Below are 22,017 nucleotides of genomic sequence, written 5' to 3'. Positions count from 1 at the left end.
GCTGGGACCACAGGCACCCGCCACAATGCCTGGCTATTTTTTGGTTGCAGCCGTCATTGTTGTTTGGCGGGTCCGGGCTGGATTCGAACCTGCCACCTTAGGTGTATGTGGCTGGCGCCTTAGCCACTTGAGCCACAGGTGCCGAGCCGAGGACAGATATTCTGATGAGAGCAGAGCATTTGTAAGCCATGGAGGTATGAGGCAGCACCTGACCCCCAAGTACTTCCTGATGACTACATCTGACAACACTTACAGCAGAGTGGCAAGAATAGTGAAGTAAGATATTACAAAACAAGGTCTGAAAGACTGGTGGTGAACATGGATGAAAGAGAGGCAAGCATGGAACCTAACATGAGACCTATCTGGTTTTGATACCCAATGAATTATACACAGCCACCCCTGGAGACCTGAGCCCAGACCTAGCAAACACAGAAAAACGTGGCAAGAACTCACTACAGATGCACACAGATAAAGCTATGAATGGTAAGGGGCCTCCCTTAGGAGCAGAATGTAGGAAGACAGTGAAACTAAGTCTTTAGCTAGACAGGAAAAAGATACAGTTCAGAAGGGATAAAAAAGAACATTTCTGATGAAGGAGTTTGTCATTTGGTCTCAAGTCAAGACAATACCATTTAAGACTAAACTGAGGTATAATGAAAAAATAGAGGCAACAACTAAGTGGGAGAAACAAGAATCACATAATTAGATTCAAAATTGACTTATCACACCAGGCAATCCAATGTAAAAATGTTCCAGTGCCTCCTCTGCACTACTTGCAGAGTGGGGGTGAAATGTACACAAAATGTCTCTCCCAAGGCTGAGCTCCTGAGACATAAGCACAGGAGAGCTGCAGAGGGGGGCAAAAATGATGACCTTTTAAAGAAGTGGTTCTCAACCTTCCTAATGCTGGATTGTATTTTCACTGTTAAAAAGGGGTTGCAACCCACAGGTTGAGAACCGCTGTTTTAGAGGGATTGGTCGATTGGTTATTCAGGCAACAGTTCCCGACAGCAGATTTCTACATGCTACTCTACTGAGCTTCCACCATTGCTAAATACTATTCTAAGCACTAAATATGTATTAGCCCATTTATACCTCATGGCAACCCATGAAATAGTCACTATTGTTGTACCCAGGAATAAGGAAATGAAGGCACAGAGAGGTGAACTAACTTGCCCAAGACCACACAGCTAGTAAGTGGCATGATTAGGACTTGAACCCAAGCAGGCTGGCAGTACTCCCTACTTTTTTCTCTTTTTTTTAAATTACCTACTGTAATAACCTGCTCATTTAACTAAAAAGTTATTTGATACCACCTCTCCAAAGTCAAAAAAGTCATGATAGTAATGATAACAGTAACACGACCATTTATAGAAGCTGTAGTATACCAGACCCACACATTATCTTGATCACACAGTTCTCAGGTGGAAGTACAGGATGTTTGAAATTGCAAAACAAAGTGCAGCAGGAACTATGGTTAAGTTTGCACAAGATACAAATGTGGTGCATAAGAGGAGGCAACTGATCTTACCTGGCAGGAATGGCATTGATTTGTGAACAGACTGGGTTGTTGAAAAGCTTCACATAAAGGTGATTTGTGAGCTGAATTTTGAAAAATGATTGGGTATTCCTCAAAATGATAAGGCAAAGTGTTCCATCTAGAAGGAACAGTGGGACTGCAGGAATAGAGGTTTGAAACAGCCTGCTACATTCAGGAAACTGTGAGCAATTTGTATGGCTAGGGAATTGAGTGGATAGCAAGAGTTTATAATAGATTAGTTATATTCTAGCAGGTGGCTAGCCCACATAGAATCTTACTTGCCTTTCTGGAAAATTTGAGCTTCAAACCTTTCCAAAGAAGTAAATGTAATGTCCCCCACAAAAGAGTATATAAACATCCCCAAGGAATCTAGAGGCTTTGTCTAAAGTCATTCAGACTAGTAGAAAATCTCTGAAGTCGACTTTCTTTTAATAATGCATGTGTGCTAAATTTGCATTTTTTAAATTACTTACCTACAAGTAAAATGAATATTCATAATAATTTTTTTTAGTGTAAACAAGAGAAGTTTATTATTCATGATAATTTTATCTTCTGATTTCCAGCATGCCTGGCACACTAACCCTACCAACCTACCAGGTAGCTGGACCCCAGTTTGAGAAACATGGGGAATGAACTATCAAAAAGATTTTAATCAAAGGAATGGGATCAGACCTGCAGTTTAGAAAGATCTATCAGGTAATCTTTCAGACCTTTCAAATTACAGTGGGCAGTACTAGAGAAAGGGATTCTAAACAATACTCTTAGTGAAAGAGGCCCAGAGCCTAAACTATAGGGCAGCATGGATGAACATTGGGGAGACAGAAGTGATAGCATTTGGTATCTGACTGGGGATAGGCAGACTGGGGACACAGATGGAGAATACTTTAGGATGGCTTCTGTGTTCCTGGCTTAGGCTGTGCCTAGGAAAATTAGAAGAGAAACAGGTATGGAAAGGATGATTACATTGGACATTCAGGTACCTTTGGATCACACAGATAGAAATGCCCGGCAGGAACCTGCAGCTCAGCAAAGTGGTATAGGCTAAAAGCAAAACTTGTTTGAGTTATGCACATAAATGTAGTAATTGGCCAAGCACAGTGGCTTACGCCTATAATCCTAGCACTCCGGAAGGCCGAGGCGGGTGGATTGCTTGAGCTCAGGAATTTGAGACCAGCCTGAGGAAGAGTGAGACCCTACTAAAAATAGAAAAAATTAGCTGGGTATGGTGGTGCACTCCTGTAGTCCCAACTACTTGGGAGCTGAGGCAAGAGGACCACTTGAGCCTAAGAGTTTGCAGGTTGCTGTGAGTTATAAGAATGCCACTGTACTCTAGGCAGGTGACAGAGTAACATTCTATCTCAAAAAAACCAAAAAACCTTTTGGCTGGAGATGCCATCTTCCAGTAATTCACCAAAATGACAAACACAAAGGGAAAGAGGAGGAGCACTGATACATGTTCTCTAGGCCTTTTAGAAAACATGGAGTCGTTCCTTTGACCACATATATGTGAATCTACAAGAAAGGTGATAATGTAGACGTCAAGGGAATGGGTACTGTTCAAAAAGACATGCCACAAATGTTACCCTGGCAAAACTGGAAGAGTCTACAATGTTACCAGCATGCTGTTGGCTCATAAATAAACAAGTTAAGGGCAAGATTCTTGCCAAAAGGATTAATGTTCATATTGAGTACATTAAGCACTCTAAGAGCCCAGGTAACTTCCTAAAATGCGTGAAGGAAAATGACCAGAAAAAGAAGGAAGCCAAAGAGAAAGGTACCTGAGTTCAACTGAAGCACCAGCCTGCTCCACTCAGCGAAGGACTCTCTGGACTCTCACTCTGTGAGAACCAATGGAAAGGAGCCTGAGCCTCTGGAATCCATTCCCCATGAATTCATGGCATAAAGGGCATACAGCATAGCACACAGGAAAACCAAGAAAACCAATGGACTAGGAACATAAGGGGCTGGAACCTATTCCCCATGAATTCATGGCATAATAGATGTACAGCATAGCACATAGGATAACCAAGGGATCTAGTTGAGCAAGAGCATAAAGTGCTGGAGCCTATTCCCCATGAATTCATAGCATAACAGGTATACAGTAGGTATATGGTAGATTCACACAAGAGAACCAATGGAACAGTAATATAAGGTGCTGGAACCTATTCCCCAAGAATTCATGGCAAAATAGGAGTATAGCACAGCACACATGCAAACCAAGTGAACCAATGGAACAGGAGCATAAAGTGCTGGAACCTATTCCCCATGAATCCATGGCATAATAGGCATGCAAGCTTTGTCACATTCAATGAAAGGTGCCTTCCTGAGCTGCTAGAACCTTTTCTCTATGAATTCATGGCATAATAGGTATTAAAAATAAAAGGCAACTGTAAAAAAAAAAGTGGTAATCACAGAGAAAACAGGTAAAATAAGAAGAAAAGAAGGTTAAAGGAGAGTCCTAGAGAATAACAACATTCAAGAAGCAGGCAGGACATATCCAAAAGCTTTGAAGGAATGGCCAGAGCAGTAGATGAACAATGGAGAGTGTGTGCCATACAAGCCAGAGGGGAGAAAGATAATTAAAGGAAATGGCCAGTATCGTCAAATTCTGCAGAAAAATTAGGTAATATGGGGATTGAAAAAACTCTGGATTTAGCCATTAGGTCAACAATGATCAGGCTGGTCTCAATGATACAGTTTCAGGGGAATGGTGGAAGTAGAAGCCCAACCACAGAAGCTGGAAAGTGAACAGGAGGTAGAAGAAGATGCAGTGATTGTGTAACCTTGAGTGAGAAGGATGCAGGATAGGAGGTATTTTTAACATGGAAGATATGCTATGTATCTTAGAGAAATAAGCATGGCTACAAGGATGGGCAACAAAAGTAGCAGAATCAAAATGAGCACAAACTAGGGAAATTAGGGTGAAGGCAGTAGGATAGGAGAGAGAACCCAGGAAGGGGAGCAGCACTTGACATTTGATTCGGTAGGAAGGCTATTGTCTTTTTTTTTTTTTTTTTTGAGACAGGAGCCTCAAGCTGTCCCCCTGGGTAGAGTGCCATGGCATCACAGCTCACAGCAACCTCCACCTCCTGGGCTCAAGCGAGTCTCCTGCCTCTGCCTCCCAAGTAGCTGGGACCAAAGGCACCCGCCACAACACCCAGCTATTTTTTGGTTGCAGCCGTCATTGTTGTTTGGCGGGCCCGGGCTGGATTCAAACCCACCTTAGGTGTATGTGGCTGGCACCTTAGCCACTTGAGCCACAGGCACCGAGCCGGAAGGCTATTGTCTTATCAAAAAAGTGAGAGGAGGCTATCTGGTACATACATCTTTTTTTTTAAGACAAAAATCTTACTCTGTCATCTGGGCTAGAATGCCATGGCCTTAGCCTAGCTCACAGCAACCTCAAACTTCTGGGTTCAAATGATCCTCCTGCCTCATTCTCCTGAGTAGCTGGGACTACATGTGTATACCACTATGCCCAGATAATTTTTCTATTTTTAGTAGAGACAGGGTCTTGCTCTTGCTCAGTCTTGTCTCAAACTCCTGAGCTCAAGGGATCCACCCACTTCGGCCTCCCAGAGTGCTAGGATTACAGGTGTAAGCCACCAAACCCAGCCACTGGTCCGTATATCTTGCACAGAGAAAGCTGTCTGTGAGTGAAGAGGGTATCTTTTGACATACATGTCATAACTTATACAGGCAGTCCCCAAGTTACAAAAATCCAATTTACATACAACTTGCACTTATAATCAGAGGCTATTACGATGAATTCCCAAGTTACAAACATCTGATTGCCGTGTGAAATTGCATTTATGAACAGAGGCTATCATAGGTAATAGGTAAATGTAACTACTCCAAATTACATACACATCCAACTTAAGAACAGACAAGTTCTCTGGGAGGCCAAGGTGAGTGGATTGCCTGAGCTCAGGAGTTTGAAACCAGGAGCAAGAGTGAAACCCCATCTCTACTAAAAATAGAAAAAACTAGCCAGGCGTAATTGTGCAGACCTATTGTCCCAAATACTCCGGGAGGCTGAAGCCAGAGGATTGCTCAAGCCCAGGAGTTTGAGGTTGCTATGAGCTATGATGCCACGGCACTCTACCCAGGGTAACAGAGACTCTGTCTTAACAAAAAAAAAGCACAAAGCTATCTCATTCACAACCCAGGGACTGCCTATAACTTGTGGTAGCTTACCTGCTTTTTGATGAGTCTTCAGTACAGAACGATGTGAAAACTAGAAAACAGTTGCAGGGTAATGGTCAAGATGGATATTGGCATGTTACGTTGTAGGTAATAGAGAACTTTAAGAATACTATGTAGGAATTTGAGGGATTTGGGGGGTGATCAAGGAAAAACTCGGCCTATTTATATATTAATAACACAGTTGTGCACTGAGGAAAATAAAGAAAAGGTCTGAGAAAAATAGGCTTGAAAATCATTACCAGAGATGTTAGAGCTAGAAAAGATCACCCAGGTGAGGCCCAGGGACTTCAAGTGCCTTGTCCATGATGCGTTCAGGGAAACCGCCATGTCCAAACAGTAGCTGATACCCTGAGATCATGTGGAGAATCCAAGTAAGAACCTAGGATCTATCTCAGTGACACATGGGAGCTCAGAAACAAGAGATAGAAGTTGAAGGGAAGAAAAGAAGAAATTTGTTCTGTGGGACAAAACACATGTTGAAGTGACAGGGCATTGTGATCTGTCAGATGGGCTGGAACAGAAAGCCCTGTGCATTCAAGGTTTTCAGGAAAAAGTCATGTCAAGCCTTAATAGGTAGATGCTGTGAACACCCAGGACTAAACACATAAAGGACCACAGCCCCTGCTCCTTCTCTTAACTAAACTGCTAAACTTCAATAGGCTATTTCGCAGCAGCACACCACCCCCACCAACTTCTGGAGCAGATAGAAAAAGTAGATGATAGAAAATGTACACCCATTAGTAGTTCGTCTGAACAGTAATCAGGAACTGACCCAGGGTAGGCGTTTGGAAGGATTCAGCCTCTGTCCTGCCTGGTGCTGGGATCAGCTCACACGGCTCCTGTGTCCACAGGGCACAGAGAATACATTGTCCATAAGGAGGATTATTCGGTACAAGAAGTTCAGACAAAGGGAGAGGTTGTTTCCAGCTGCCTGGGGGAGGTGAGAAGGGGGTGGGAAAAGGGACCAGCCTTGCACTGGGGCATTCCTGCAGAGTTCAGCTCCTTCCCTTTAGCAGCAGGACAGGAGATGAGCAATCACAGCCTTTCCAGCTCAGTCTTATTGTTGGAACCCATTATGGAGCTAGAAAGAGCCTTGGATATTTCCCAAAAAAGTACAGGGTTAAGTGAGGTGAGCTGGCTTTGCAGGGCAACAGACACCCAAAGGGGAAGAGAATGTGATGATTGAGGCAATGACCAAATCTGGTGCTCATGCAGAGCTGGAGAGGAAGAGGTCCCAAGCAATGGGCCTCCTGCTGACATTGAGTCAATAAGCTGCCACTTTCAGCAGGATGAACTCTGGGATGTAGCAAACTCTTGGAAGTTTCATAGCTGCTGCCTCTTTCTCCATCCTAGACATAAACCTGGGAGACAATGGCCTAATCTCTTTCTCCTGAGGTCCCAATAGTAGAAGGCACAACCTCCAAGCAAAATAGGGCATTCTGAATCAGAGAAATAATACCAGAGTAAGGCCAAGAGTCACCTCTGCACGTCAGAAATCTGAGCAAGCAGGTCATGCCCTCCATATATATTTCCCTCCTGAGGGAATGAGTATTAGTGGTAAGAGATACATAATCTCCATTGAGATGTTTACTGGGCTGTATGGACCCCAAAGTGGGAGAAGCTACAGTGGTTTGTGTACGCCAGAGAATTGAAGGGGGGATGGAAGTGAGAGAATATGCTCCCAGAGTGACAGATGTAGAGGTCAAGAGAGTGCCTCCAAAGTAAGGAGTACTTGCTTAAGGGCAGAAGACATAGGTGACATCCTGTATGTCTTCCTGATGGGGCAGGTGGACATTTCCACTCTTGGAGGACAATGAATCAATTTCAATAATGGTGGGAATGAATCACATTAGCCTGGGACAATAAAGAAACTTGGGGTTGGTGCCATTCAATAGGAAGAGTAAAGAATAGTAGTTGCCAAAAGATGCTCCAGGAGTTTTAAAGCACAGCTTGAACTCTTTCCAACATGACAGTTAGCACTGACATGTCCAGTGGGAAGGGAAAAGATGAGACGATAAAGAACACCTGTGTGGGCTGACAAGGCAGCTGTTTACATGGAGGAAAGGTCTAGCATGGCCTCAGAGTTGGTGGCAGGATTCCCCTGCTGTCGTGCATTGTGCCAGTGAACTTATAGATACCATTTCTTGTCTTGATGGAACAGGAACAGATGGGACATCAGGGACCACTCTTTCAGCCCTCTGCTGCCACAGCCTGGCAGAATTCTGTCTGGCACTGAACAAATGCCAAAATACCAGTGTGTGACAGAAGAGAACTGAAAAAAGGCACCTGGAAGATATGGGCAGGAGGGAAGTCTCAGGATTTTTAGATGAAAGCTAATTAAAGAAAAGAAAACGTTCAATGGAGAACAAATTAGAATTGCCTTGTAACACACTTCAAATTGTCTCTGATCCATGTGTAGTGCTCTCAGGAAGTGCTGTCAGACAACCTTGAGCCAGTAAACATCAACTTAGATAACTTTATTCGGAGGAACCCTTTGGCCCACTTCTGCTGACTCAACCCCTGCCCTGACCCACAAAGGAGTGCTAAGAAAGGCAGCTTAGGTTGGATGTCCAAACTCACTTTGTTCTTCAACTTTTTTTTTTTTTTTTTTGAGACAGAGTCTTACTTTATCACCCTTGGTAGAGTGCCATGGCATCAAACTCTTGGGCTCAAGCAATTCTCTTGCCTCAGCCTCCCAAGTAGCTGGGACCACAATGTCTGGCTATTTTTAGAGATAAGGTCTCACTCTGGCTCAGGCTGGCCTCGAACCTGTGAGCTCAAGCAATCCACCTGACACAGCCTCCCAGAGTGCTAGGATTACAGATGTGAGCCACCATGCCCAGCCTGTTCTTCAACCTAATAAATGCAGGCAAAGCTCCTGGGGTCTACCCCACCCACCATCAGTCTGGTTCCTGTTTGAGCCACAGGCTTAGTGGAATAGAAGAAAGCCATCCTGGTTGGAATGCAGGAACTAGCCATTACGATGAGGACAACTCAAAGCTGACAGTGTAATTTTCCTCTCCTTTCAAAATAAGAAAAATCAATGCAGGGGAAGGGGCTCTTTTGCATAGCTAAGGAAAAACTTTTTTTCATATAGTCCCTCCTGACAGGGGTACTTCCTGAGAAATCCCCCACCTACCAGATACCATCCTTCATGTGTATAGGGTAGGGTAAAGGACAGGAGACTTTGTGACTATTTTCCAGGTTAAGAGCTGAATTGGCTTCTCAGAGGATAAAGATTAGAGCAGGCCCAAGCTTCACCAGAGCTGTAGGTGGATAGCCAAGCCCAGAAGCTTCTCTGCGTGCAGCTTAGAGGGATAGCCATGATGGAACTTGGGCAGGACCTGCAGAGACAGTGTGCCTCTAAGGCCATAGAAGCTGCTACAGTTTCTGGCAGCAGAAAATAAGCACAGGTTTGTTTGATCTTGTGTCCATCGGTTCACCACTGGCATGACGCAGTATCAGATGAGAGTAAGTTCTGGATCAAGAATTGTGCAGGGTGGTGGGGAGAAGTGGCTGTAAAAACTATCATTTATTGAATGCCCATTATTTCATATACTGTGCTAGGTGCTTTACATTCATTTTCTCATTTTAATCCTCACAACAACCCTATGGGGTAGGTATTATTACCATGTACAAATGAGAAAACAGGCTCAGACAATTAAGTCACTTGCTCAAGGTGTCACATAGGTAGTCAGTGATAGAGGATTTGTCTGTTGCTGAAAGCTTGTTTTCTTTTTATTGTGCCCATCTAGGTGGGTCTTGAACAAAAGGTATTGTACTGCTCAACTCTGCAAAAAGCACCTGGGAGTGGAGGTTGTCGGCCACACTCACCGCTGGTAGGGATGCATTGAAGCTGACTTGATATTGGTTTTTATTCCACTTGGCATTTTCCCTAAAAGGAACATGAAGAAAGATATCTGAAGCAAGGTAAGACTTCCATGAAAATCAGAAATGTGGTATCTCTGGTTCCTTTCTACCACTTCTTTTATCATGTCAGAACCTCTGTGGCATCTGACCCTGGTTTGGAGAGATGAGAGGTATGATTCTACACCAAGCTTTGTCCCTGAAGGTGTCTAGGAGGAAAGGAATAATATGGGAGAACAGTGGGAGGGGTCAGAATACACCCCAGCAGTCTCCTGCTCATCCATTCCTGGAAAAGATAGCTACAACTTTAGACCCCCATTTAATGTCATAGGTAAAAGAATATTATGTTCTCTCTTGTTCTATTTTTCCCTTTACCTAGGCAGCTTGGAAGAAATACCTCTTCTAGCTGCTTGCATCTATTATTCTCATAATTATTGAAAGCAAGCAAGAGAGAAGGCAGGAGGCCAAGAGCAAGAAAGAAAGGATACAGAGAAAAGAATATAGTGCTAGGAAACACTCCTGCTTGTCAAAACCTGATGCACCGACTAAATGGTCTTGATTAAGGTCTGACCATTATTTCTCTACCTTAGAAGAGAAACTGACAATACTTCTAATATCCAGACCAAATGAGATACAAGGATAATTAAGTCACAAATGTGAGAAGGGGAATAATTTTTGTTACTCAAATTTTTTCCTCACTTTCTAGTGCCTGTTTCAGAGTACCAGATAAGATTTTTACTTTTGAAAACTGTTTTCCGGGTCACAATACAAAGGAGAAAATCTCCAGGGCTAGGGATGCTGGGGTCCAAGATAATCTAGTTTATTCCCACTCCCCTGCTCAAAACCAGCTACATTTCAACCCTTGCTACCTTACCTGGCTGACCTGCTTGAGCCATCTGCACCCCACTGAGCATTGGCTGCTGCTGGCTTGGAGCTCCTGCCATCTGCACCTGCTGTAATCCTGAGGCTCCTGCAAGGATTGTCCCAGCTCCCGGCTGGCCAGGACCACTGCTGCCGGAAGGTCTCCAATTAGACAGCCCCTTCCCAAAGGCAACAGCTGCCACCAAGGCATTGGTGTCTGCAGGGTTAAAGGTCTGCTTGTTTGGCCGGAGACCTGAAGAGACAGCAAGTGGGGACCCTGACGTATGCTTCTGCCTTGGCACTGAGCCTAGTAGCTGGATGACCAGTGTGAATGCCAAGGCTTGGAGTCCCGACTTCAGCATCTAGACTCCCTCATAGCCCAGAGAAAGAGCCCCAAGCCTATCTCATAGGACCCCCAACCCTATCTCAGAATTTTACCTTCTTACTTTGTCCATTTCCTCCACTTGCTCTAGGGCTGGCCTTAAGGACAAAAGGCAAATACTTTCCTAAGTAGTTCCTTCTTGTGTCCTAACTTTACTACTACCAAAGCCACCATTCCTATTCCAGTACTCTTACACAACTTTCCCTCTTCATTTTGCCACCAGTCCTCCATACCTCCACTCTCAGATTCTCGCTCCTCTTTGCTGATTTTCTCCAGAAGATTTGAACACATTTTATTCAAGCTCTGGATCTGCTTCTGTAACACATACAAATTTATGCAGAGATTAGAGTAAGTAAGAAATAATATGAAGAAGTTTCTTCCTTGTGCTCTTCCAGAGGCAACTTATGTACAACCAACTGAGCATCCCTACTAGACAGGAAGGCTAATCCCTAGCTTCTGATGATGGGACAAGGATGAGGGCAGCAGAGCAGTTTCTCAGTCCAACCTGAGCTGCATCAGCACCAATGCGGGCAGCATCTGTTGTCAGTTGCTTCTCCTGCTCTTCAACCTCAGGGTCAGGCTTGGTTCTCAGATGGTCAGGGACTACCTCATGGCTGAAAACCGGCACCCGTCCTTCAGTCTGCCGCTGTAACACACAGATTTTACTAATCCTACTATGCATACAAGATTCAATCTGGCCTGATACACAGTCCCTTCTACAGGCAAATGGTGAATTTTCAGAGAAAACACAACCTGAGATACAATATCTAGTTTCCTAGGACACTGTCCCCTTTACTCCATCTGTCAGTTCTGTCTTTTCATACCCCTATTTCTGCCAAACCTAGGGGCAAATTATAACTATATTTTGCTGCTACATTTTAATCAAAGACTAGAACAGACAGGCACAAAAGGCCACTTTTTAGCTCAAGACAGGTATTGAAGGAGAAAGGTCTCTGCCTTGGTGACATAGGCCTCAAGTTATTACAGCCCTATTTGGGAGTGCTCCCCTATCCCTAGAAGGACAAAAAGGTTTCAAAACTGCAGTCTTTGCTTCTTATTGCCACACACTACTCCACATTCAAAACTTCTAGAATAACTAATCAACAATAGTGCTCTAGGCTGTCATTTAAGAACTTAATTTCCCAAGTTGTACCCTTTTCCTCCTCTTACCATGAGATCTTCATCTCGATCTGGGGACAGCACCAGAGGGATGATGACCTGGTTACGGAACAGTGGTGTCTTTTCATGCTTCAAGACCTTGTTCAGAGTGTTCAACTGCCCAGAGAGCAAGGCAAAGCTGTCCAGGACAGAGGGCCTGGTAGTGGTAATAAAATGTCAGAACATTCCACCCCTTCCTTGGAATGGTTCCCAGTAGTCTCTAAGGGGTCCTTTAGACTAGGAACATCCACACTTATCCCCAAAAATCTCATAGTCCTATAACTGGCCTAAGTGGGAACAAGACTGGCTAACAGGGATGGAGGTTAGGAAAAAGGTACACACTTTCAGTTTCTAACACTGATGTAGAAAAAGGAAGTTCATTGTTTGAATGAGGGTGAGAAATAGTGGCAAAATGGGAGTGAATGATGGCTATATTGTTACCTCCAAAAATTTAGAAACTAGGTGAAAGCTACCTTTCCAGCTTGGAAATAGGATGCACACATCCAGAGTAAAAGATTCAGCCACATCTGTGGCAAGAGATCCAGCATGAACAGAGCCATAGAGCAGTGGTTCTCAACTTTCCTAATGCCACAGCCCTTTAATACAATTCCTGTGGGTGGCGACCCACTGGTTGAGAATTGCTGCTATAGAGGGAGGACCCACTGAGAGTGGACCTCCTCACCAGAAGTCACAAGGCAAATTAAAAGCTAGAAAAAACCAGGGTTGAGAAACAGCATTTTCCTACTTCCTTGCCATGGAGGACACCTGTTAAAGGTTGGGAAACCTAGCTCTTTCCAAATCTAAAGATGTTTGCAAACTGATAAATGGTTACATGATTGGGGCAGCGCCTATGGCTCAAAGAGTAGGGTGCCAGCCCCATATACCGGGGGTGGAGGGTTCAAGCCCGGCCCCAGCCAAAACTGCAAAAAAAAAGGTTACACGATTGGAAACATCCTATCCATCAGAAGGCACACACCCCCACCCATGGTACCTTCCCCAGCTTGCCCTGGCAACCCTTACCAGGTTAGCCTGTCATACTCGTTCTCCAACTTGTAAATGAAACTCCCCAGTGAGTTCTTCAGATCAGCCACTTGACTCAGCAGTGCATCTAAGGATGCCTCAAGCTGCTTCTCCTCCCTCTGCCACCAATAGGAATAGTTTGGTTACCCAAATAGATATGAATATGACACATACAAAAGAAGGGTGAAAAACCAGACTGTGCAACACCAGTCAGGTAACACAGGATCTCATTGGCATAGGATAGCCAGATTGTTTTCTATCTTTGGCATTTAGGTTACAGACAACATCAACCCTTAGACCTTTCAACCTGTTCACCTGACCCCAAGTCCTCCCACCAACTGATTCCTTTCTCCTGTCATCTACTAAGCCATGCTTGGTTTTTCTCTGTATTAGGTACACCCTACTGTCCTTCATTGGGAAATATTCACCAGATCTAATACCTGGGGTTCATTATCTCACAGGCATCTCCAGCCTCCTCTGTCCTAGAATCTGTCTTATGAGCCTGGTTCTTATCATCAATACAATCTGTGGGAAGCTACTCATGAAGCTTTCTCTGAATACCAACCAGCCTTGTACTCCCCTCTCCTTTCCTCCCACCCACCACCCCAGGTCTTCATTTACTCTTGGGATTTGATGTCTCAACCTTCTTGCTGAATTAATTTGCACTTATTTATCTCTGTGCTTCTTTCACCTACCAGGTTCAAGCAACTAAGTGACAAATGAAAAAACAAAAACATCTGGACATGCTCCTAACTACTTGACTTTTTTTTTTTTTGAGACAGAGTCACTCTGTTGCCCCAGCTGGAGTGTAGTGCTGTCATCATAGCTCACTGCAACCTCAAACACCTGGGCTCACGCGATCCTCCTGTCTCGGCCTCCCAAAACTGAGACTACAGCGATTGGCCACACCGCCTGGCTAATTTTTTCTATTTTTAGTAGAGATGGCGGTCTCTTGCTTAGGCTAGTCGCGAACGCCTGAGTTTAAGCGATCCTCCCACATCAGCCTCCTAGAGTGCTACAATTAAAGGCGTGAGCCACTGCGCACGGCTAGACAAACAATTGTAAATGCTGGGGGTTTGCAGAGCGTTTCCTTCCCATCCGTGGTTTCCTGTTTTACTCCACTTCTTCACCCTTAACAACCATCCGGCACGGGCTGAGAAGAATGATGTAAAATCGTCTTGCAAACCCGCTAATGTGCCTGACAAGAGTTCCACCATGGCTTCAGACTACAAATAGCTTAACTTTCGGCCACTTCCCCTCTCCCCGTCCCGGGCTTCTCTTCAATTATAGATCCCCTGTTACGTCCACACGCAACAACCTGGGACCCGGCCAGAGCCATCCCACCACTTTCTTGAGCCGTCTTCTTGGACTACATCTCTGCCTTTCCAAATTACAACCTAATCCCTTCCCACACCCAAGTAAGGCAGTGAGTGCAGCCTCCTCCTTCCCGATTTAGCCCGAGTCTGACTCTCTCCTGTCATCCAGGCTCCACCCACACTTTTCATCCCCGAAGCCCTCTCTTCAGTTGGCCTCGCCCCCATCCCGTACTCCTTTATCAACCGCGAGCTCTGAGCTCTCCTCTCAGTCCCAGTTCCTCATGCTTCTCAGTCAGTTCACTCTCAGTCCCTTTACCTAAGGCTAGCTAGCCGCTAGTAGGCCCAACCCAGCTCTCACCTGCATTGCGACTGCCGTAGTAGCCGCAGTGACTACCTCTTCCGGTTTCCCGGTTGCCAAGTGTCGCTGAGAGCGCTTCGTTCACCAATCAGAAAACTGGAAACTCGGCCCTCCCACTCACTTCCGGTTCCTGCCGGGGGCCGAGGTAGCCAGGTCAGGGGTCAAGAGTGGAGCGCTCTCACTGGCCCGGGCCGGCGCGGGAGGGTTGTGTGATGGCCTCGGAGCGCCCGGAGCCGGAGGTGAGGGGCGGCCGGGCGGGCGCAGCGCTGGGCATCGAGATCCTAGGGGGAGGGTCCAGCAGGCAGCCGTGGCACTGGCCTCCTCCGAATCTGGGGGTGGCTGGACCGCGTAGCCTCGGCAGGGCCCGGCCCAGTCGAACCTCCTCCCCGCGGTCCGTAGTTTCCTCGGAGGCTGGAGAAGAAAATTCTTCACTTTGTTTTCTTTTTCCTGTGAAACTTCATCCCCGTCGCCAACTCTTTGATCTAATGATAGTGGTATTTACAAACCCTGTATTTCGATTTTGCAGTTTCAGTGGGCAACACGGCAGTAGACTTTGCCGGTTTCTGCATTTCCTCAAGCATTGGAATGGTGTAAACAGCATGAATGAATTTTGTTGTATAGCTCATGCTTTTGGAAAAGCAGCTTTAGTTTGGTGAAAAAACATTTGACTGCAACCGAGACCTCGTTCTGGTATTGGCGATACCATGTAGCTTTGTGTGTAACTTTGGGCAAGTCTTTGCTTCCTGGATCCAGTTTCCTTCTTTATAAAATATTTGTCTTACAGTGTGTTACGAGGATCACGTGTATAAAACCAGAAAAGGCATATGAGGTATTCTTTAGGTGCTAAGGACCGTGTAGGGAACTTTATATACATTGTGTTGTTGAGATTTGTGCGAGAAAGGAGGCAATATCCATTCTCATTTACAGAGTAGAAAACTGAAAAGTGAAATATGTTAAGTACTTTACTCACATGCTACTCAGCTGGGGGGTCGCAGAGTTTTGGAGTTAGAAGATCTGAGCATACAATCTCAGATTTGAATAAAATATCACCTCTAGGAGAGGTGCCTGGTACTAAAAGAGAATATACTACTACTAGGTGGGAAGGGTGAGGTATGTGTGTAATGATACAAATAGTAGTCATTATTTACTGTGCCCGGCACCATTCTAAGCACTTTTACCAATTATCAATTAATTTTCCCAGTGCTATGAAGTGGGCACTATTATCATCCCCTTTTTTCAGTTGAAGAAACTGAGGCACAGAAATATTAAAAGTACCAAAGTTGGTGGCACCCGTAGTTCAGTGGGAAGTACACCAGCCATATACACCGAAGCTGGTGGGTTCAAACCCAGCCCAGTTCAGCTAAAACAATGACAACTGCAACAACCACAACAAAATAGCCGGGCATTGTGGCGAGTGCCTGTAGTCCCAGCTACTTGGGAGGCTGAGGCAAGAGAATTGTTTAAGCCCAAGAGTTTGAGGTTGCTCCCAGCTGTGACACTACAGTACTCTACCCAGGGCAATGGCTTGAGACTCTGTCTCAAAACAAACAAATAAATAAAAAATAAAAAGTACCTAAGTTTCACAACTACTTATGTATTAGAATCGGGACTCCAAAACAATAGTCTGGCTCCAGAACATGTGTTCTTAATCATGTTTATGGGCTAGCGCTCTGGGAGGCCAAGGTAGGTGGATTGCCTGAGCCAGAGTGAGACCTCATCTCTAAAATTAGCTGGGCTTTGTGGCGGGCACCTATAGTCCTAACTACTTGGGAGACTGAGGCAAGAGAATGACTTGAGTCCAAGAGTTTGAGGTTGCTGTCATAGCTCATGCTGTGAGCTTTGACATGACGGCATTCTTCCAAAGGTAACAAAAGTAAGACTCTGTCTCCAAAAAAGAAAAGTTTATAGTATAAAGTAGCCACAAGATGGTTCATTGGAATTTGGTGTGATAAGACCCAACACTGGATATAATTGTAGGAAACTATGCCTTATGTGAAAGAATCAGACATGTTCACAAATGGTAGAATAGCCGGTGCATCAGACATATAAATGTTGAGAAGAACCATGAAATAAGTTGGAATATCTTTCATAATTGGTTAAAATGAGAGGAAATGGAGGAATGTTTTGGGGAAATGGAGCATACCTTTTAAGCAGATAGTCTAAAATGGTACTTCTTTAGAAATAATGCGAGCCACATTTGCCATATTAAATTTTCTAGTAACCACATAAAGTAGAAACAAATCAATTTTAATGAAATATTTTATTTAGCCCAATATTTCTAAAATATTATTTCAACATATAAAAGATTATAAGATATTTAGTATTCCTTTTTGTACCAAGTCTTTAAAACTAGTGTTGTATTTTATACTTACAGCACATTCCATTTTGGACTAGCAACATTTCAAGTGCTTTGCAACCTCACATGGTGGTTGAACAGTATAGTACATTGAACAGTACAGATCTAAGGTAATTTCCAGTCAAGAGATATAATCATCAGAGTCTCATTCAGCCAAAAGTTAAGCATTCATTAGGTTCTTGATTTACATTTATGAATTTTTTTTTTGAGACAGAGTCTCACTTTGTCACACTCTGTAGAGTGCTGTGTCGTCATAGCCCACAGCAACCTCAAACTCCTGGGCTTAAGCAATTTTCTTGCCCAAGCCTCCCAAATAGCTGGGACTACAGGCACCTACCCCAACACCTGGCCATTTTTTTTGTTGCTATCATTGTTTAGCATGCCCAGGCTGGGTTTGAACATGCTAGTCCCAGTGTATGTGGCTGGCGCCCTAACCACTGAGCTATGGGCGCTGAGCCTATATTTATGAAAATTTTATCAGAAGATAAAGAGAGTGAAGAGTTCTATTCCTGGGCATGATAAAGTGACTTGCTTTTAGAGATTGTTAGAATCCCAAGAGAGAAAGATTGGGCATAGTCAAATTTAGGATATCATTCATTCATCAGATACTTGATACATCAATATTTCAAATACTTGAAATATTTTATGAGTGCTGCTGTGGACTCAGAATTGTGCTAAGTATCAGGGTGGATACACACCTGTGTAAGCAGACATATTCCTTATCTCTATGGAGTAAACAGACACTAAATTATGATAATAGGTGGTACAAAGGATTGAATGAGGGTGTTTAACAGGGGTTCTTACCTACTTATTTAAGAAGGAGGAGGTTGTGCATCAGGAAGGCTTCTCAGGAATGACATTTAAGCTGAGGCCTGAAAAATAAGTAGAAGTTAGCTATAAGAAGAGGCAAAAACCTTATAGACACAAAGGATGTTAAAGATCTTGTGGTGAAAAGGCGCTTAGAACCTTCAGAGAACTGAGAATATAATGTAAGCTATAGTGTGCCAATGAGAATAGCTAACATTTACTGAATGCTTACTAAGTATCATCTAATACTCATAAAATCTTTATAAAATAGGCACCATTATTATCCCCATTTCACAGGTAAAGAAATTGAGGCACAGAGAGTTTAAGTCTCTATGCCAAAGCCATATGCAGCAGAACAAGCATTGGATCCTAGTGGCTAACGCTAGAATGCATATTGTTAACAGAAGGGGGTTTGGGGAGAGAAAAGGTTGGTGAAGAAGATATAACTTGAAGCCATGGTGGAGGTAGGACTTTGATGTAAAGTAGTAAGTGGCTTCAGTCATTTCAAGGAAGAAAAATCTACATTATTTTGTGGGAATCTGTTTACAGAAGACAACATAAGGGTTAGACAGCAAAAGCATTAGAAAAGGCTCAAAAAATAATTTAGACTTTAATCACAAAAGGACAGGTGCAAAAAACAAATAGAAAACAACAAATTAGCGCCTGTAGTCCCAGCTACTTGGGAGGCTAAGGCAAGAGATTTGCTTAAGCCCAAGAGTTTGAGGTTGCTGTAACTACCACACTCTACTGAGGGTGACATGGTGAAACTGTCTCAAAAAGAAAGAAAACAACAAATTAATGAGATGGACCATGTTTCATTCATCCTGGTATACATGGTATGCAGCACAGTGCCTGGCAATGTTTTATTCATTACAAATTGTATAAATGGACTCGGCGCCTGTGGCTCAAGCGGCTAAGGCGCCAGCCACATACACCTAAGGTGGTGGGTTCGAATCCCCAGCCCGGGCCCGCCAAACAACAATGATGGCTGCAACCAAAAAATGGCCGGGCGTTGTGGCAGGTGCCTGTGGTCCCAACTACTTGGGAGGCTGAGGCAGGAGACTCGCTTGAACCCAGGAGTTAGAGGTTGCTGTGAGCTGTGATGCCATGGCACTCTACCCAGGGGGACAGCTTGAGGCTCCGTCTAAAAAAAAAAAATAAAAAAAACAAATTGTATAAATGGTATATAGGCCTCAATAAATGTTCCAAAGAATTAAAACCTTCCCCTGTCCTTGTTCTGACTCTCCTATTTAATTTGTAACAACATCCCTATGAAGATACTCTTATCCACATGTTGTTAATAAAGAAACTGAGGCCTGGAAAAACTAAGTAACTTGTCTAAGGTCACTAGATAACGAGATTAAAACCAGATTAGAATCCAGGTCTCTGACTCAAAACCCTGCTTTATCTTTGCCAGACTACTCCAAGAGTAATGGGTGTCAGAGTCAAAAGGGACTGGAAGTTCCATGTGAGTACAGATGTTGTGAAAGCTAATTCAGGGATTCTCAAGTGTTAATATGGAGGAATCACTTGGGGAGTTTGTTAAAATGTTAAAAATCCTGAGCTCCATAAACCCCAAATTCAGTTAGTCTAGGGTGGTGCCTAGAATCCAGTTGGCTTTTTTTTTTTTTTTTTGCAACACAGTCTCACTGTGTCGCCTTCAGTATGTGCTGTGGCGTCACAACTCACAGCAACCTCAAACTTTTGGGCTTAAGTGATTCACTTGCCTTAACCTCCCAAGTAGCTGGGACTACAGGCGCCTGCCTCAATGCCCAGTGATTTTTTGTTGCAGTTGTCATTGTTTAGCTGACCCGGGCTGGGCTCAAACCCACCAGCCTCAGTATATGTGACTGGCACTGTAACCATTGTGCTATGGGCGCCAAGCCTCCAGTTGGCATTTTAATAAGCACCTCACATGATTTTAATGGAGCTGGTCCTTGGATCCCATGCTGGAAAACACTGTTCTAGCAGGTGGCACCTATGGCTCAGTGAGTAGGGAGCTGGCCCCATATACCAAGGGTGGCAGGTTCGAATTAGCCCTGGCCAAACTGCAACGAAAAATAGCTAGTCATTGTGGCGGGCACCTGTATTCCTAGTTAACTCAGGAGGCTGAGGTAAGAGAATCGCTTAAGCCAAGAGCTAGAGGTTGCTGTGAGCTATGATGTCATGGCACTCTACGAAGGGTAACAAAGTAAGACTCTGTCTCAAAACAAAACAAAACACTATTCTAGCTTCCTAAGTAATTCAGTCTTATGGGACTGATACATTCCATCTTGAAAGTGAAAAGGTAAAGATGATGAGGTTTTTGTCTTATTTTTTTAGAGACAGAGTTTTGCTCTGTTGCCCAAGCTGTAGTGCTGTGGTGTGATCACAGCTCACAATAACTTCAAATTCCTGTGCTCAAGGGAGCGTCTTGCCTCAGCCTACCCAAGGTGTGTACCACCATACCCAGATAATTTTTTTTATTTTTTGTAGAGACAGAGTCTGGCTATGATCCCTAGGCTGATCTTAAATTCCTGGCTTTAGTTGTCCTGTCTTGGCCTCCCAAAGCACTGGGATTGAATTATAGGCATGAGCCATCATGCCTGGCCTCTAGAAATGATGTTTTTAAAACGCAGTTGCTGACTTGATTGATTGATTGTACAGATACCTGCCACAATGCCTGGCTAATTTTTCTATTTTTAGTAAAGACAATGTCTTGCTCTTTTGCTCTTGTTAAGGCTTGTCTCAACTCCTAAGCTCAAGAGAGCCTCCCACCTTGGCCTCCTACTAGAATGCTAGGATTACTGGTGTTGAGCCACCATGCCCAGCCGGTTGTTGACATTAAAGGATAATATATAAGGGGGAAGGCTGCAAGAAAGCGAGGCAAATGTTTCCTGGTTTCAAGAAGGTGGATTCTTTAAGAATTGATTGATGAATTAGACTTCATTTTAGCTTTGGACCGTCCATCATTCAAATAATCTTCAAGGCAAGGAGGAGAAATGAAAGCTATAGAGTAGTGAAATTTAGCACCCTGCTAATAATTGGAGCTTTTTTTTTTTAAAGAGACAGAGTCTCACTGTCACCTTCAGTAGAGTGCAGTGGTGTCACAGCTCACAGCAACCTCCAGCTCTTAGGCTTAGGTGATTCTCTTGCCTCAGCCTCTTGAGTAGCTGGGACTACAAGTGCCGGCCACAATGGCCGGCTATTTTTTTGTTGCAGTTTGGCCGGGGCTAGTTCGAACCTGCCACCCTTGGTATATGGGGCCAGAGCCCTACTCACTGAGCCACAGGCACTGCCCAGGAGGAAAGCTTTCTAAAGCAATGTGCCCTCCATTTGATTTACCCTCTTTGCCTCCTCACTAATCAAACACTGCTCAACCTTTAATATCCTGTTCTAAGGAACTAGCTAAAACCAAGTTACTTTGTTGCTGTCATAGAGCCACATTCTTAACTTTTGGAGCAATTATTTAGTTTGTAATAATACAATAGTTAGAGTGATTACTTGATTAATGCTTTTGTCCTCCATCCATTATAAAGCAAGTTTTATGAGAGCAGAGAATGCATATTTTTGCTTTCCTTTATATCCTTAGGATCTAGCCCAGTGCCTAGCATGTAGCAGGCTCTCTATAAATTTGTTGGCTAAATGAATGAATGCACGCTTTACCTTTGTCCTTTTGGGAGTTGGATGAGGACTGGATGGCATTCTGATCAAATTAGCAAGGAAATTAAGCTGGAGAGGTTTACTAGAAGAATGAGCAACATTCTAAGCTTCATAATAGAGTAATAGACTGAATTTATATAATAGAACTAATTGAATAATTTCATGTGTCCAAAAAGGGATGTATCTTAGCAGCACAAGTGAGAAAGTCATGGAGGTTTCCTAAGTCAACAGTATGGTAAATCTTAAAAAAAAAAAGAGAGAGAGAGACAGAAAAGGCAAATATAACATTAGAGAATCTGAATTTGTGATATTACCTGGGTATAATTTCCCATTCTGGCCCCTTTATTTTAAGTTGAAAAGTAGACCAACCCAGAGTTTATGCACAGGCATGTAATCTAAGATATGAATTAGTGAGGAAACTTGAAACTGTGCCATTTGAGACATACTTAAAGAACTCAGGGATGTCTACTCTGGAGAAGCAAAGATTGAGAGTTGTCATCACAC

General features: G+C 43.8%; 2 protein-coding genes across 3 annotated transcripts in view; one reads left to right on the top strand and one right to left on the bottom strand.

The window, feature by feature from the left end:
* Window positions 1–9,263: 9,263 nt before the first annotated feature.
* Window positions 9,264–14,747, bottom strand: MED8 (mediator complex subunit 8). The gene is made up of 7 exons (XM_023507739.1): window positions 14,709–14,747; window positions 13,035–13,153; window positions 12,027–12,171; window positions 11,362–11,502; window positions 11,090–11,171; window positions 10,488–10,727; window positions 9,264–9,641 (listed from the first exon to the last, which is right to left on the bottom strand). Exons 1-7 carry the CDS (start codon window positions 14,712–14,714, stop codon window positions 9,577–9,579), a joined length of 798 nt encoding a protein of 265 aa, XP_023363507.1. The 5' UTR covers window positions 14,715–14,747; the 3' UTR covers window positions 9,264–9,576.
* Window positions 14,748–14,857: 110 nt separating this feature from the next.
* SZT2 (SZT2, KICSTOR complex subunit) overlaps window positions 14,858–22,017 on the top strand; it is a 52,278-nt gene continuing 45,118 nt past the window's right edge. For both annotated transcript variants that reach the window (XM_003801208.3, XM_023507731.1), the window contains exon 1: window positions 14,858–14,947. In XM_003801208.3, the coding sequence (XP_003801256.1) occupies window positions 14,921–14,947 (27 nt within the window). In that variant the 5' untranslated portion in view covers window positions 14,858–14,920. The remainder of the gene's footprint in view (window positions 14,948–22,017) is intronic.

This window comes from Otolemur garnettii, unplaced genomic scaffold, assembly GCF_000181295.1.
Source record: "Otolemur garnettii isolate 467f Iridium unplaced genomic scaffold, OtoGar3 scaffold00202, whole genome shotgun sequence".
NCBI lineage: Eukaryota > Metazoa > Chordata > Mammalia > Primates > Galagidae > Otolemur > Otolemur garnettii.
This window is presented reverse-complemented; position numbering and strand designations above follow the sequence as displayed.

Excerpts from the sequence above, each read along its gene's own strand:
- MED8 (XM_023507739.1), bottom strand. Across the intron at positions 10,728-11,089 it reads GCGAGAATCTGAGAGTGGAG|GTCTCCGGCCAAACAAGCAG; the intron begins GTATGGAGGACT and ends CTGTCTCTTCAG. Across the intron at positions 9,642-10,487 it reads GGCTCAAGCAGGTCAGCCAG|GGAAAATGCCAAGTGGAATA; the intron begins GTAAGGTAGCAA and ends TGTTCCTTTTAG.